At 40.0% G+C, this 17859-nt stretch overlaps 1 protein-coding gene and 2 long non-coding RNA genes across 3 annotated transcripts; 2 read left to right on the top strand and 1 right to left on the bottom strand.

Moving 5' to 3' along the window:
* Positions 1 to 248: 248 nt before the first annotated feature.
* LOC115929370 lies at positions 249 to 3871 on the bottom strand. Its single transcript, XR_004066448.1, has 3 exons — positions 3515 to 3871; positions 1037 to 1183; positions 249 to 269 (listed from the first exon to the last, which is right to left on the bottom strand). It is a non-coding gene; the product is annotated as an uncharacterized LOC115929370 (long non-coding RNA).
* An 893-nt stretch (positions 3872 to 4764) lies between these two features.
* LOC100892682 lies at positions 4765 to 11942 on the top strand. The gene is made up of 4 exons (XM_030997214.1): positions 4765 to 4891; positions 7599 to 8197; positions 10942 to 11155; positions 11716 to 11942. The coding sequence occupies exons 1-4, from the start codon at positions 4795 to 4797 to the stop codon at positions 11940 to 11942; spliced, it is 1137 nt and encodes a 378-aa protein (XP_030853074.1). The 5' UTR covers positions 4765 to 4794.
* A 439-nt stretch (positions 11943 to 12381) lies between these two features.
* Positions 12382 to 14154, top strand: LOC115929353. Its single transcript, XR_004066439.1, has 2 exons — positions 12382 to 12648; positions 13187 to 14154. It is a non-coding gene; the product is annotated as an uncharacterized LOC115929353 (long non-coding RNA).
* The last annotated feature ends 3705 nt before the right edge of the window (positions 14155 to 17859 follow it).

Raw genomic sequence — 17859 nt, 5'->3', positions numbered from 1 at the left:
AAAAAAAAAAAATCCAAAAGGGGGGGGGGGGTTTTAGAGAAATTTAGGGGGGTGTTTACACACAAAAAATTACCAAAGGGGGGGGGGGGTTTAACCCCCCAAACACCCCCCTGTGTACGCGCCTGTATCGGGATACCTTTGAGTTGGATTTCTGACGATCATGATGATTTTAGCCTGTGGTTGGACCGCGTGGATAAGGTCAGCATTGGTATAGTTCTCTTCTTCCCAAGTTTTCCCAAGGTCCCAAGACGTACTGATCGATGCATCGCCTTCCATGGAGAAAAGGAGTACAGTAAAGATTAGTGAGAAGTGGATTCTGGCTTTTCAAAAAGGGGAGAGTCACAATGGCAATTTTTGTTCTGACAAGCAGTTATAAAAAAAAAAATGTTTTTGCCTGGTGCCCCCCCCCCACACACAAACGAGAAAAGTGCCCATTCAGCAACAAAATGTGATATCCTTCCAGAGGACTACATGTCCCTCCCGCAATATATTAAGTGCCCCTAGTATTATAAATTTGCCCTTTCTTCATTTGTTGTATCCTAAGTTTTTTTTAATAAAAACACATATGACAAAGCAGATTCCCTATATGCATGCCTGCATCTGTTTGTATGCGTTTTGTTCCGTTATTACAGTTTTTCCTCTTGTATAGCCAAGCTAAATGCAGCTATTTATTTTAAAAACGATGTTCGATCCTAGCCCTCCGGCGGCAAAAGAATCCCCTTAGCAAGAGAAAATATTGTCCCTCCTGATCCGTGACATAAGCAAATATCCTTTCTGCAATAGGTGTAAGTTGGCCTAACAATGTTTTTTGCACTTTATTCCATCTGTGCAGTTTCCCCCAAGTTTTATGATGCGAAACCAGGATTGTTTTCCTTCTGGGCAATGTTTAATGCTTTTCCTGCTCCGGTGACAAACGGTTGCCCCTTCAAAGCAAAGAAACGCCCCTCCCCCTTGCTGCTTCCGCGATAGAATTCGAGACACTGTCATGACCAAACACAATGTAGAGTAGAACTACAGAAACGTCCTGACAGCTTACAGAAAACCTTGGGGAAAGTGACATCACCGTCAGCGTTCTGAGAAGGACTTGACTCAATCGATTTAACTCCAAAAGTCTTGAACCAGTTGAGATACCAGTCGATAGACGAGTCTTCTTTCTCTCCTATCATCTCGCTTATTTGACGTGCTGTTTAAAGTGGTAAAGATACGGGGACAGGCGCGCCGGAAGCAGTTTGGGATTGGGGGGGCAAACATTCCAGGGGGCTCACCTTCCGAGGGCAGTGACGTAATGAGAAAAAACGTTCGGAAGGGGGGGGGGGGCAGACGAAAAATCTGCATCACCACCAGTCTTACACGTTACATGCAGGTCCCGCGGAACGTTTTTCAAAGTGAAGTATTAACGATCAGGTAGAGCGTAAATTGGCGTGGGGTCCAGCCTCGGCAGGGTGTCAAGGGGCTGAACCCCCGGAAGCTCAGGGATTTTAGGTATTTAATTACGGTTAGATGAGCATCCAGGGGCCTCTTTAAGGCCATTGACGTGTTCCAGAGGGGGGGGGGGAGCCCCCAGAAGCTCAGAGGTTTTAATATTTGACTACGGTCAGATGAGCAACCAGGGGCCGCCCTAGGGCACTTGGTGGGGTCCAGGGGGCAGGGCCCCCGGAAGCTCAGGGGTTTTAGGTATTGAATAATGGTCAGATGAGCATCCAGGGGCCCGCCTTATAGGGCCCTTGGTGGGGTCCAGGGGGCAGAGCCCCCGGAAGCTCAGGGGTTTTAGGTATTTAATAATGGTCAGATGAGCATCCAGGGGCCCGCCTTATAGGGCCCTTGGTGGGGTCCAGGGGGCAGAGCCCCCAGAAGCTCAGGGGTTTTAGGTATTTAACTACGGTCAGATGAGCAACCAGGGGCCGCCCTAGGGCACTTGGTGGGGTCCAGGGGGCAGGGCCCCCGGAAGCTCAGGGGTTTTAGGTATTGAATAATGGTCAGATGAGCATCCAGGGGCCCGCCTTATAGGGCCCTTGGTGGGGTCCAGGGGGCAGAGCCCCCGGAAGCTCAGGGGTTTTAGGTATTTAATAATGGTCAGATGAGCATCCAGGGGCCCGCCTTAGAGCCCTTGGTGGGGTCCAGGGGGCAGAGCCCCCGGAAGCTCAGGGGTTTTAGGTATTTAATTACGGTCAGATGAGCATCCAGGGGCCCGCCTTAGGGCCCTTGGTGGGGTCCGGGGGCGGAGCACCCGTCAGCTCTGGGGTTTTAGGCATTTAATTACGGTCAGATGAGCATTTTTTATGCCTTATTTGTGACATTGGCAGGTCACTTATTTTTTCTCTCCGTCTTTCTTTCTTTTTCTCTTTAACATACTTTTTCAAAAAGTGAGGGGGGAGGGGCTCGAGCCCAGCAACTTTGCAGACCATGTCATAAAGGCTTCTAAATAAGCGTATTTTTCGCCCGACTGTAATTTGGGAATTTCTTATTTTCCAACAAACGCATAAAAAGGTATGACTTTAAAAAAAATGGAGAAAAAATACCGGAAAATCATGTCATAATAGCAACATGTGTAAATCACTGGTATCGTATAGATATACCCCCCCCCCCCCCCCCATCAGTACGCCAGCGTTCAGGGGCTCATGTCTTCTCACCCCTATAACAAAACCAAAAAAAACAGACACGTTTTCCCATTCTCGCACAATATGTCCACGATATGCGCGTATCGCTATTATAAACCGTATAGGTAGCATGCGCAATGTTTATAAAAATTTAATTCCTGTGAACTTTCCTTTTCTTTGAATGGAATGGTATATGTGCTTTAATTCAGGTTTTTATTATTGTTATGTTCTTTTGGGTTAAAAATACAAACCATGTTTATTCCTTTACTGCTTTTTTTTTGTTTTTTTGGAGGGGGGGGCGTTTTGGGGGGGCAAAAATGCGTTTTGCCCCCCCACTTTTTGACTGGGGGGGCAACTGCCCCCCCTGCCCCCCCCCCCACTTCCGGCGCCTATGTACGGGGAGGGGTTAAAGAAATGCTTCGGGAGTAGAAGAACGGGGACAAATGACGTCTCCGATCTCGTCATTCGCGTCACGTATACCTCAGTCACACCGGCAAACCGACTCAACGCCGAAGGCTCCAAACAGACTGATTTATAGCCACTGGGGGTAATGCAATCGTTTGTTCGATCTGTTGTTGGTCTCGGTAGTGTGACTGAGGTATTGACGTTTCTTCATAATTCCATCAGAACTTTTACCATGTCGTCATTATATAGATATTAAAATTAACGAACATCAGTCTTTGTAATGTCTATATTCGGCTTTTACATTATTATGTATGTAAAAGGGTAATAACAGTGGGGAAAGGGGGGGGGGGCGGGGGTGCATGGAAACAATGATACTTTAAGTCTGACGAAGGCTTTATTGAATGAAGTCGTGGATATGACAGTAAATATCATGTGCAATAGTTCCTTGTATAATCATGACGTATTGGTATTAATCCATTGAAGAATAATGTAAGCCTAGCTCTGAAACCTACCTTCCTTTTGGTGAATTGGTATGTTACGTGTATCAATTCCACGCCTACGTCTATAGACCACCAATGTGGTTCCTTCGGGACGCTGGCCAGGACATGTGGGTGTTGGGTGATCTTATCCCACAGATCTGTTGTACCGCATTTATGCATGCCAATGATATAGAAATATGGCAAGCAGTAGAGTTCATTCTGTTTGTTGAACCAACATGGACTCTTGTAATTCGGCAAAAACTGACGAGGAACTATTTCGAAAATCTGCGATTTGGGAGAGTAAAAAGTGTAGGTATTATTATTAAGCTATACGATGCTGACTAGTCTTGACGAAATAAACCTACGTGGTCGAGGAAAATGACCATGTGCGCATACGCAAGTAGGCCTATTAATAGAAAACTAATTTACCCCCAGTCCCGGGTTTATAGGGTTATATGTGTAGACATTGGGAGTCATAATTGGTGGCTAGTTTTGTAAGTAATCGGTGGCCTCTACACCCCCGCCCCCGCCCCCACCCTCACTGAAAAGGTCTAAAGGCGATGCCCCCCTGAGTCCATCCTAGCAGAAATTTAAGATTGTGTCTTATAGGGGTGTCGGCCTTTTCAATTATTGGCCCATGAAATTCTACTGCTAATGGCTGTGAAGATTGCCTCATACGGTACAGTCATACATGTCGGTGTGTACAGGGTTTCACAGGGTGTTTTCCCCTCAAAATGTGCATTTTGTAAAAAGATATGAATTAATTTGGGAAAGCAAAAAATGGTCCATCCGCCACATTATCTGATCATTTATTTTCGTTGTGAGACATGTCTGCCCCCTCCCAGGCCCGTAGCCACGGAGGGGGGGGGGGGGGCACGTGCCAAGGTTTCCAAGATCGGTTGAACTTTTTTAGACCCCTCCCCAGGACGTCGATCAATAATGAATGTGCCCCCCCAAAAAAAAAATAAAAAAAATATCAACCTCTGGCTACGGCCTTGCCCCCTCCTCATTCTGGGGTCGGAGGGACCGCATTCGTGTTCCCCAAATCTTCGGTAAAGGGGGGGGGGGGGTAAGAGGACATTTTTTTGGTCTCCCCCCCCCCCCCCCCCCCCCCTGCGTACGCGCCTGACCCCGAAATACCGTCCAAAGTACTAGTTAAAAAAACATAAACAAAATCACGTCATAATATAATTTAAACGTCTTTGGCGGTCTTTGGTATTTATATATCGATACTGCGCATTTGTCGATTAGATATCGATATCATTAATACTGTCTGCATGATATCTTATAATTGTTGGAGAAAAAGGTCGAAAATGATGGAAGTCATGGTGGTGTTAACATGGAAGTTCGTCTTCTTAGTGATCACATCTCACCTTGCAATTACTGGTTCTGGCGTAAGGGCAAATGAGAGTAAGTTTAATGAAATAAAACTCCAGTCATTGATTTGCTGTTACTTGTCAGTCTCATTCGTCATCTGAGCTGAGGACTGAGCCGAGTCCGATTTGGGTGATGATATGCGTTCACCCAGCCCGGCCGTAGCGGTAGGCGCGGCTTTAGAGCTGCGCGTAGGTTAGGTACGGCCTAGGGCTAGGCGTTCAGTATTTGAATGCAGCTGCAAGACTAGACCTTCTAGATCTAGTAGAAAAGAGATTGTTTCTAGCCGGTGTAGATCTAAGTTAGATCTAGACATATTCCTAGTCTATAGGCCTAGGTCTAGAGACTAAAGTAGACCTAGACCTAGATCTAGATCTAGATGTGTTTGCATCAATAGGCTGAATGAACACATTGGATTGTACCATGGCATGGTAGTAATGAAACCATCGTGACGTTGGTGAATCAGAGAGAGAGAGAGAGAGAGGTTTAACCCCCCCCCCCCGGGGGGTTTAAACCATGGTTTCAAAAACCTAGGAGGGGGTTTAAACCCCCGGGGGGTTTTGTACCACTGTTGTGAATTCGGGCCATGAATGATGTCTGTGAGTGTGATGATAGATCTAGATCTAGATCTAGAAGTAGATTCTAGATCTAGAAGTTAAAAAAGTTAGAACTAGACTAGATCTAGGGCTAGGCTAGGCCTAGACCTAGCCGCCTAACTTTAGATCTAGGCCTGGCTTAGGGTCTAGACTATTCATTAATTGAAAAAGCAGATGAAAATGAAGAATGATTAGCCTGGTCTAGATCTAGATCTAGAGGTCTAACGTACGTTAGTCTAGTCTAGGTCTAACAAGTTAGGCCTAGATCTAGGCCTAGACTCTATAGTCTAAGTAGTAAGTATGAATGATCTCCATTTTATTTTGAGGGGGCCCAAGTCTAGATCTAGGCCTAGATTCTAGTCTAGATCTAGACCTAGATACAGCTGGTTACTTTTTCTTTCTTTCTTTCTTTCCCTTCTCTTTGAAATCAAAATTTCTGGCAATTTTGTGTGTGTAGTCTAGAGAACTAGGTCTAGAGTCTAACTGTTACTGTTAGACATCTACGAGTATGATCTAGATCTAGATCTAGATCAGGAGATGATGATAGATCTAGTAGTAGACCTACGTAGACTAGACTAGTAGATCTAGACTAGATCTAGATCTAGATCTATTATTACTAAAATCTAGCCTAGATGATTAGATCTAGATCTAGACTAGGTCTAGTTCTGATGAGAATGTACCGTAGAATCTTCTACTTCTAGTTCTACGACGATAATGATAAACTCAGCAGGATCCATAAGTCAGGATGTACTGAGGAATAAACTATCTAGTTCTTGGTCTAGATGCTGGATGAAAGCGCTCCCTTGAAGCCCTCCAGTAAAGTAGCGTCAAGGGTAGCGTCAAGGGTAGCGTCAATCTAGATCTAGACCTAGTATGTACTAGATCTAGTCTAGATCTAGGCCTAGTTTAAATAGGATGTCCTTGTCAGACTTTGTGGGTATCAGACGCCCCCCCCCCCCCCCCTAAGCCAACAAACGCAACTGTTGACAACAGTGTTGCCATAACTAGCATTAGGCCTACTTCATACTAGCAAGTAGCATAGCTCCAGAGAGCCTCAGCATGTGTGCAAATAGATCTAGACAGTAGACTCTAGATCTAGATCTAGTCTAGGCCTACAATTTTTTTTTTTTTTTGAGTGGTCGAAAAACACTTAAAAAATTGACCGAGGAAATTATCATTATTAAAGAGAGCAACCTGGTACTGGTAGCCTCTTGTCGATGGCTCTGGCTCGCTTCGCTCGAGCGCTAGGGCCATTGACCAAGAGGCTAGCACCCTGGTAATTTGACAACCAAGGCTTAGACCTATGAAAGAGTTGGTTAGTTTGTTTTTGCTTTTTTTCACACTTTAACTTTATTGCTCTCAGTGAAATTTTGTTTTGAGTCTTGATAAAGTAGACTAGATTCTACAGTAGGCCTATGAATGATGACTTTCATGTTTTTCCATTAATTTGGATAAAACACTTTCATTGTAATTGAGAGCAGGGAAAACCCCATTTTCCTATTCTTTTTCCACTTTAAACAGTATCTCAGAAATGTTTTGTCAATCATATTTTGTAGTTTGTACATATGACTGTGTTGTAGGTCAATTGAGGCAATAATATGAAAACATGGCTATGCCATGTATGCTGTGAGTTATTCATCTGTCCATCTACTGATCCATTTTTTATTTATTTGTTTAATAATCATTCAGTTTTTATATAGATATGGTATGAGACATTGGTTACAAGACTAACAAATTTAAAAGTAGGGTCTAAATGATGTACATATAAATGAATATAAGATCAATTTATTTCGTGAAAAAAAAAATCCTTATAGTCTAGGTCTAGTGCTAATACAGACACAACCAAAATCTATTCAAAGGCTTTTGAAAACGGGTGTTTGAAGATTTTTTTAATATATATGGAGCTTTTCTTATCACTGAAAGAGTAAGATTCATTTTTGAAAAATATTTTTTTTGCATTTAACATTGAAGTACTAGATTGATATCAACACTGCTTTTATTCTTGGTTTTTTGTATCTTTTAGAGTGTTTATTTTTGTTTTTGTTTTTTCTCTAAGTTGTAGAAAATAAGGTTTGTAGATCCAAATGGTATTCGATTGTAGCTCCATGATTTTATGACATTTTCTCCATGTTTTCTCTCCACCTCAGATTTGTTTACAGTGAGCACCCCCTCTCTAGTGAAAGTGAATCAAACATTCGAAATCGCATTCTGGACAGACTTTACATTGTTCTTTGAGTGCTACTGGGACTTCAATGACAACATTACCTACACTACAAATGCCACTGATCTTCAGGAACAGCTAACGCACAAATATACACAACCAGCTGCATACAACATTTTCACAAACTGTTGTATGGCAGGCCAACCGGAAGCCCACTTCTCAGAAGTTTTGGTCTATTCTGAGATATATTATGAAATATGTTCCTACAGAAGTGTGAATCTGACCTATAACTATGACATTTACATCCTTGGAGAGTCAGATCTTTTGATCTTCAATCACCATGAGTTTCCAGATCCATTGTATTATTATATGGAACTTGATGGTTACCCGGTCTTTGATGAGGTATTCTCCCATGGTGCACTGCAAAATGATGACCTGTATGCGGTGCTCTTGGATACTTTACCATTTCCCATGGAACTTCAAAACATCGTTGGATTAGGATCACACAATGTGTCTGTGACTGTTTACAGTGAGATTAACAATACAGCAGTGTATTGTGAGTCACAAATCAAGTTTGTGGAGCTAGTAAGTATAATTCATTATTATCTATATAAGGGTTCCAAGTGGTACAATAAGTAGTGTATTCAATATCTCTAGCGCAGTACCCAGATGAGATGTCGAACCAGTATTGTTTTCATATTTCTCAGTCATCCAGGAACTTCAATTATCGATATCGATATAATGGCGATATCACATGAAAACAATTAAAGCCATATTTAGTATTAAAAAAATATTTCGCTAGTCAGACTATTAAATATACATGTAGATAATAATGATAATATCGTATGGCTATGTTTTCGTGTCAAACATGAATATATTGCTTTCGCTAGGACTTGTCCAATATTATATAACTATTGATGGATGATCGAGAAGTGGATTTTTTAAACAAAAGAAGAAAGCGGAGGAAGTACACTATATAGTTCATTGTCATTCAAACTTTTGCCATTTTTAAAAAGAAAACTTTCATTCAGGCTATTCATCTTACACTCATCAGAATGATAAGTGCGAGATGGAAAACTTAAAAATATGTCTTTGATTCTCTAGCACCAATCAAAAGTTTTATGAAGAAGTTATATTGGAAAAAGTGTATACACATAGATTTTGTTGTTGATCTTTATCCAATTACGACTATCAATTAAAAGATTATGTCTTGATTCGTTTCTGGAGAAGAAAAGAATTTTTCTATTTTTTTACAACAGTTTGAATGAAAGTTATCATGTCTTGGGCTTTTTATGCCTTCGTTACAAAGTAGGCGGAGGCATTATGTTTTCGGGTTGTCCGTCCGTCCGTACGTCCCGTTCTCGTGATCACGTTATCTGAAGAACCGATTGATGGATTCCTGCCAAACTTTGGTCTTGTATGTATCTGGCAAAGCCGATGAACTGAGTAGATTTTTGGGTCACGAGGTAAAATGTCAAAGGTCACAGGGCTCATTATGTAATTGTATGCAATAACAGCTCGTGATCGCGTTATCATTAGAACAGATTGATGGATTCCTGCCAAACTTTGGTCATGTATGTATCTTGCAGAGTTGATGAACTGAATAGATTTTGGGGTCACGAGGTCAAAGGTCAAAGGTCACAGGGCTAATTATGTATGCAAAAATAGCTCGATCGTGATCGCGTTATCTCAAGAACCGATTGACGAATTCCTGCCAAACTTAGGTCATGTATGTTACTTGCAGAGCCGATGAACTGATTAGATTTTGGGGTCATGATGTCAAGGTCAAAGGTCATGCGGCTCATGTATGCAAAAATAGCTTGTGATCGCATTATCATTAGAACAGATGGATGGATTCCTGCCAAACTTTGGTCATGTATGTATCTTGCAGAGCCGATGAACTGAATAGATTTGGGGTCATGAGGTCAAGGTCAAAGGTCATGGGCTCATTATGTATGCAAAATAGCTTGTGAACGCATTCTCATTAGAACTGAATGGTAGATTACTATTTAACTCAGGACAAGTTAACTGCAGAGCCAATGAACTGAGTAGATTTTAGGGTCATGAGGTCAAAGATCAAAGGGTCATATGAGAAATTGCTTGTTATCACGATATTCTGAGAACCTGTTAATGGATTACAATTGAACTTGAATTTGAAAAATTTCTTCTGTTTTGGTTTGTAAAATTGTACTATGACGGAGGCATATCATTTTCGACTGCGCGCAGTCGAAGTTCTATCTAGTTTTTTCTTCACTGTAGTACATGTACCGGTAATCAAATTATTCAACAAGAATAAGATGCATATGTTTAAAAGAATCAATTAGCACATAATGTAAATGAACTTTATGTAATTTCACAGACCATGATTATCTCAGTATAGTATGTTATTTATTTAAGGCCCGGTCACACAGGGAGGACGCATGGGGAACGCACGGCCAGCGCATTGGACATTTGCAATTTGGGCCAGTGCGTTGTCGTTCGCTAGGCGTGCGTCGTCATTCGTTACTCGTTCGTCGAGCGCGCTGGACCAACGCTGGACCAGCGCTATGCATGCGTCGTCATTCGCTGTGTGCGTCGGGATTTTTTGAGCATGCTCAAAAACGTGCGCCGAGCTCGACGCATGAATATACACGCCAAAGGCACGCCAGACATGCGCCGGAGCGCGCTAGACCAGCGCCAGACATGCGTGGAGCGCGCTAGACCAGCGCCAGACATACGCGGAGCACACGCTCTGTATACGCACAGCGCGCTAGCTACACGCCGTGCATTTTGTGTCAGCTCGCTAGCTTTTCCAAAATTATGACAAAAGTTAGGCACACGTTCTTTTCCGATTTCCAATGCGCTGGCCGTGCGTCGTAGAACGCGGTGCATGCGTGGACCATTCGTCCAGCGCGCTAGCAACACGCTGTGCATTCGTGGAAGTTGTTATCATGTGCGCTCTGTGTACGGTCTGTATGCGCACTGTATGCGCCCTGTATGCGCTCAGCGCGCTAGCAACACGCTATGCATTTGGTGTCAGCTCGCTGTAGCTTCGACAAAAGTTGGGCGCACGACAACGCACTGGCCAAAATTGCAAATTTCCAATGCGCTGGCCGTGCGTTCCCCATGCGTCCCCTCTGTGTGACCGGGCCTTAAGAAGTTGTGGGTCACTTATTCATGAATTTTGATCATTTTGGTAGTGCAAGCAAATTTGTTTTGTATAGTGCTTGGAGACTTATTACAGGAAATAAAAGCTAATAGATTTCTTTTTAAGAGATGAAAAGGGAAATGTATGAATTGGTCTGTTGGATGTTATATGTTAATTGTGTTTTGTTCATTTTGTTCACCAGATTACAGGAATGGTGTTTTATGTCAGTGAGTATTTTGTTCAGACCAACCATCCTTTCATTGGCTCTCTTGCTGCGGAGTCTGGTTGGCCTGCTCTCATTGAATGGAGTGCCTATAATGAAGATACGTTTGAACTAGAATTCTACTTTGATTCCTACCGCCAAGCTAGAAGACCAGATGAAGTGGATGAAGTGTGGTTGTTTATTTCGAAGCCAGGTAAAGAAGACATCCTATCTTTTATTTTTATTCTGTGCAATTCCTATAAGAAAAGCTACATGGTACATTTTACTTGCTTCTTTGTGTGTTTTATGTTTTCTTTTATTCATTGTATACCATGGTAATTGTATAAGAACATTAAAAAATGTATTTTCCAATTTGTAAAAGCTTACCGGTATGATTTTCATAATTAGAAAGTTTTTAGAGTATGGAAATAAATGATGAAAAGTAATTAATAAAAATCTTGTTTGTAACTTATTTGGAACACAGGAAACTATAAAGAGCAAAAAAATGTATTTTCCAATTTGTAAAAGCTTACCGGTATGATTTTCATAATTAGAAAGTTTTTAGAGTATGCAAATAAATGATGAAAAGTAAGTAATACAAATCTTGTTTGTAACTTATTTGGAACACAGGAAACTATAGAGCAAAAAAATGTATTTTCCAATTTGTAAAAGCTTACCGGTATGATTTTCATAATTAGAAAGTTTTTAGAGTAGGGAAATAAATGATGAAAAGTAATTAATACAAATCTTGTTTGTAACTTATTTGGAACACAGGAAACTATACTCTGAGAGCAACTATGTACCATGAGATTAACGAGGCTTCAGAGTATACCACCATCATCGTTGAAAACCCTATCACTACGCTGGATATATTCCTCAATGCACCACTTCACTATCCCCTGGAGGATACACTTCAGATGTATGTTAACTATACAAGTGATGGAATACCCACTGATATTCATGGTGACATAGATTATGGAGATGGAGCTATAGGTTGGTAACCTTTTTCAGCATTTAATATCTAATTGACATATTGTATTAGCAGGTCGAGCATACTTGCACCCCACTCCCCCCCCCCCCAACTGTTCAATTCTCTGTGGTCTTGGGGAGTTAGCCCTTGTATTTGCTGAATAAAGTTTGGGGCTTATACCTCTTGAAGAGTATGAGTACCATAATAGTAGTTTTTAAATTAAATTCACTTTTCAGTTTTGCTCCTCCAGCAGTCACCACTTAAATGGAGATGACATTCTCCCAATCTGAAATTTGCATGAGATCCCTGTATTAATGTTTATGTCTTATATGGTCCCTCCAATAAATAAGATGGAAAGCCAAATGTGTAATACATGTACTTACATTACATTAGAATGACTGTATATTTTGGCCAACACCGTAAAATGCCCATTGATAAATGTCATGATTTCTAAAGTTGTTAATTTGTGTGTTATGAATACTTTTATTTTTGTTAACTCATTATTAAAACTAGCCTGAATTGCACAATTCACATTTTTGTCTTCAATTTATCAGAATCGTGGGAACCAATTCCATATGAGCAAGACTACAGAAATTTGACTTTTAACCACACATATGCCGTCCCAGATTTATACACAGTCCAACTCTTTCTCTACAATTATGTGAGCAGTGCTCATCGCGAATTGTATATTGCTGTGTTGGAAGATATTGAAGATCTCACAATAGATAGCTTCTCAGGTAAGACATAACAATTCTTATAAAAGTTATACAACAATTATAGCATTGTACATCAAAGGACATGTGTTTCATCAAGTAGATCTTGTCCAAAAATGGCAAAACAGATATATTGAAATGAAATCGTACACATACAAGTATATCACCTAAAGTGTAGAAAGATTGGCAGATAAGTACCGTAAGGAACTTGAATTAAATTTAGGTTCCTTTCAGTTTACTCCTCTTGGCTCTGTACTTACCCTGACCCTAAGTCTTACTGTCTAAAAGATTTTCATATATATTTATTTAAAAAAATTGTAACTGGGAAAATGTGAACTATGGTTATACTGAGCCAAGTGGACTAATAGTAGTCCATAACTATTCCTCATGATTGCTGAAAGAGCATAATATTGTCAGCTTGTGTAACAATGCAAGCTACATGTACACATTCCGAACATCGCAAAAATACAAATTATTACCTGAACTTTTATTCAGATATAAAACTATTAACACTTGATTGTGTAATACAATACCTGATTTTTTTTATTCTTCTCATATTAAGGCGAGGATGGGACTTGGACTACCACCCTGCCAATGGAATTTCCTGTGATATTGACTGCTCAACCTCTGAAGGGGACCATAGAGCTGTGTGAATGGAATGTAGGGGGACATCTCTTTAACTCCACCGACCCCACTATAGAGTACGAATTCGATGCAGAAGGGGTCTATGATATTGAGGTCCGTGCCATAAATGCTTTTTCTAGTGACAGAGCTAACACGAGTGTGACCATCATGTAGAGCATTACAATGTACCGAAGGTATACCCTTGTACATATCCTGAACACTTAATTGTTCAGTGGCATTACAACAAGGTAGATTAACTTACAGATACTAAGCGTGTTGTGTTTTATTGTAAATGAGTTGAAAAGAAATGCAGGGGAAAAAATGATATTCATGTAACCATCTTGGCAGACTTTCCCGTTTTTAGAATGAATGGTGTATCGATTATACCTTATATAACATTATGCCCACTACAGAAAACCGGACATAATGATACATTTCGAGAAAGGGGGTACAACCAAGGCAATTTTTATAGAGCTCACTGTCCCCACCGAGCCAAATGTTTTGAAAGCCAAAGAGAGAAAATTAGAACGTTATCAAGAATTATTGAAAGAAGATATCAAGTCCAGCAACAGTAAATCACATCAGGTTATGTAACAAAGGAAAACAAAAGAAAAAAAGAACAGATCCAGAAAATCTTTATTCATGTGAATACCAGAGTATGTAAGAATGTTTCAGTTTCAGTTTCAGTTTCAGTTTATTTTCATATTTCACATGTTGTATAATACATCATTACATTTAGCATGTTACATTTTGTACTCCATTTAGGATGCGTTTATACAAACAAAAAGAATAATACATAAGACTAAGTTGTATAAAGGAAAAAATATGATGGAGCCTAAAGAGAAAGCAATGCTTGTAGGTCATAGGCTCCGGAAGTTACAACAATGACATAATCTTGTGTAAATTCATGATATGCCAATACTCCCCACCAACAAGCCAAGCTCAAAAATCTAAACCTACGGAAAGATAAAACAAATCTTTCCTTTTGTTATTCCTTTCCTCCTTTTTTGTTTCTTTTTTAAGAATAATCTAAACAAGCCTAACGACCTGGTGGTGTACCTGCCTCCTGTCCCCATCTCCTTCTTCCTGCCTTTCTCTCGCTCTCTATTTCTCTCTTGCTCTCTCCCCTTTCTCTCTCTCTCTCTCTCTGTTACTATATTTATCTTACTTTTATTTTTACTTTTACTTTTTCTTTTTTTTTGTATTCCCTTTTAGTGTGTTTTACTGGTATTAGCTTTCGACCATAATTATTTAAGCGTATCCATGTAACTAAGTCAGGGGCTTGCCTCATACAAGCTCTGCTTTTTTAGCAAGCCCCTCCGTTTTGAATTACTTCATCAAGGTCATTTTTTTTTTCTATTGTTCAGTACTGTTTTTTCCCAATATTTCTTATCAACTAAATTTTGTTCTACATAATACTGAATTTACTTTGTTTATATTATATTTGACTGTATTATATTATGTCTGTTTATATTTTGTTTGTTTTGAAACGGAAATAAAATCTGAATCTGAATCTGAATCTATGCAAATTAGCTCTTGTAGGATCTTATGTCATAGACAATTCAAGGACATAACCGCAGTGGACTGATATGACTCTCCTAGATTCATGACTTGTATATAAAGAGTGTTCTCCCCATCATTTTCTGTCACAAAGACTCTCTCCTTCCCAAATTTCTTTCGTCTCTATCTATTTTTCATTAATTCACACCTTCCCTTCTTTTCCTTCCTCTCTTCTTTTTGTTCTACACCATAATTACCAAATCCTTCTTCTTGCTCTAATTCTGTTCTGCATTTTTGCCTCCTTCCTCTCTAAACATTATTACGTCTTATTCATTCTTTTCCCTTTTCAGCTTCTCTATTTTTACAGGATATATTCTACTTAGTAATTGGTTTCAAATGATACTGTAATAATTTCATGATCTTTTTTTCAATATATTTGTAAGTACTTAAACGGAAGTTATCTTTATATAAATTACCGTTATACCAGGTATAATACAAGTTGCATTGCAACAAATCAATCCCCAGGAAGACTTATTATCATTTACGATTTTTTTTTTCTTCAATATATTTGTCACGTATACATGTTTCATTGTAATAAATCGAGGCCCAGGAAAACTTGTTATCATCTTCTTTCCTCATTCTGTTTTACTTATTTATTTTACAATTTCTCATCGCAATTTCAAACCTATCATAAAATTCAATGGTTCATAACTAGCCAAATGGCTATGCCTTAATAATATGTAACAAAAAATGTGTGTATATTTCATGTTTTATTGTAATATGTCTTGTATAATGTTTGCCACGTTTCATTGTAATATAGTCCTGTACATTGTTTCTAAAAAAATAAATTTAACCTTGACTTACTTTTTCCCTCTCGGGAACATTACATGATGTAACGTCCCATTGAGCCTATAAAAACAACTATCCCTCTCATAGCAGTTATTTTGTTTGTGTCTATCTTTTCCTCCGTTCGACCTGAAAAGACGTAACAGATTATATTAATTATGTTAATGGTAAATTCGTTGCAGTAAAATTAAAAAAATCAGCAATTTTGCCTATATCTGCAGCTGAATTTGTTATTCTACTGCAACGAACTTACCATTAACATAATTAATAATCTGTTACGTTTTTTCTTATTGTCATATACGAATCCGAATCACAATCGATACTAGGCCTTACACTACTGTACATTTAAAAGAAAGTTTATATCGTTTGATATTGTTAAAGTGACTCGGTAACGTTGTTGAAGGTTGATGTAAAAAAAATGCGTAATGTTTGTATGAAATGTTACGTATTACATTCCTTTTAGTGAACTAAGGCTCTAACATGCAAACAATCCTGAATTCTCAAACCACAAAGAAATGTATGTTTTTCACTTTGCGACACCCTCTAACAGTAAAGTCTCCCACCAATTTTTGAACTTTTGCACGCGTTTTTCGATGAAAATAAGACCTATAAAACAGGCTTTTCAAAATCTTTCCACACTTAAATGGAATGGCATATAGAGCTAATTCATTGCTTTGTAACGATTTACATTCACCTAAAATGTATTGCAATAATGTAGTTTGGAGAATAAGGAATCGATCAGATCAGCTTTTACCAATTTTTATCATTAATAATGGTCTGTTTTCACTCAAACTTTCAAATATCTCTTTAACTGGACATCTAGCATTGAAGTCAGTACCTTAGCACCATTTTCTCTCATCTGAACAATGTTGCCATGACCCTTTAAAGGGGACAAAAGTCCACAAATTCCCAGTTATTCCCAGTTATTAGAAGAAGAAAAAAGATGGACGTATAATAGTAAAGGGACACTCGACGAAGATAAAATAAGGTACTTGTGAAAATGAAAATGGGGCATCTGTTGAAGGAAAAGAGCACCTATCAGATGTAAAAAGGGGCTCATATAAAATAAAAAAGGAAAACCTATCCAAAGGAAATATAGTACTAAGTAGAAAGTAAAGGGACACGTGTCATATTACCCCCCCCCCCCCAACTCCGTGATCGGAGGGATACCATGCGTGTTACCAAAATGTCCGGTAAAGGGGTACTTTTCACGCACCAAAGTCCGGCTCGTAGTACACAAAAGCCCGTTTTACACACCGGACTTGGGGGGGGGGGGGGGGGGTGTTTTCAAAAGGAGGGAACATGCAGATGCATACCCTAAATAACACTGAGTGGGGGGGGGGGCGGGCGGGAATAATACGTGTACCTCTCATATTTGTACAGGAGCGCTCTTTAGAGGTAAAGGGGGAACTTATATGTGGTAAGGGGTACTTCTCGTACCTAAAACGGGGCATTTATGAGAAGGGAAAAGGGCACTTGTTAGAAAGGGAAGGGGGAAATTATTACAAAGGAAAAAACGCACTTTTATAAAGGAAAGGGGCACGTGTCATAATAAAAAGGGAATTCATCAGAGGTGATGAAAAAAAATGGGGGCGGGGGGGGGCAACTTATCAAAATGAAAAGGGCACTTATTAGAAGATTAGATGGGGAAGTGGCAGTTTTTCTGAGTAAAACCGTGTAGTAAACTGAAATACAAAAGATAAGTTCAGACGGTTTGTACATTTAAAGCTATAGAGCATTTTTTTTGTCCACAAATTTTAATTTTTTTATTATACCTTTTTCAATACACAACACCTTTTTCCCAACTTAACATGACCTCAAGCGGCTCATATTACATTGCAACCAATGGCGGTGCTACAGGGGGCAGGGGGCGACGCGCCCCTCCCTATGATTTTTTTTAAGTGATAAAAGGAAAAGGGAAAGAAAGAAGAGCATGGGGAAAGAGAGGGGGGGGGGGGGGGGGGGGGACAAAAGAAAATTCTGCATCACTACCTCTCGCACACGTTACATGCAGGCCCCGCGGAACGTTTTTGAAAGTGGAGTATTAACGATCAGGCAGAGCGTAAATTGGCGTTGGGTCCGGGGGATGAGCCCAGGAAGCTCAGGGGATTTAGGTATTTAATTACCGTTAGAGCATCCAGGGGCCCGCCTTACGGCCCTTGGTGGGGTCCGGGGGCGGAGCCCCCGTATAAGCTCTGGGGTTTTAGGCATTTTTTATTTTAATTACGGTCAGATGAGCATATTTTGATACCTCATTTGTGACAT

This window comes from Strongylocentrotus purpuratus, unplaced genomic scaffold (assembly GCF_000002235.5).
Source record: "Strongylocentrotus purpuratus isolate Spur 01 unplaced genomic scaffold, Spur_5.0 spur5_scaffold_4, whole genome shotgun sequence".
NCBI lineage: Eukaryota > Metazoa > Echinodermata > Echinoidea > Camarodonta > Strongylocentrotidae > Strongylocentrotus > Strongylocentrotus purpuratus.
The sequence above is the reverse complement of the archived record's forward strand: the minus strand, read 5'-3'. Positions and strand labels throughout refer to the sequence as shown.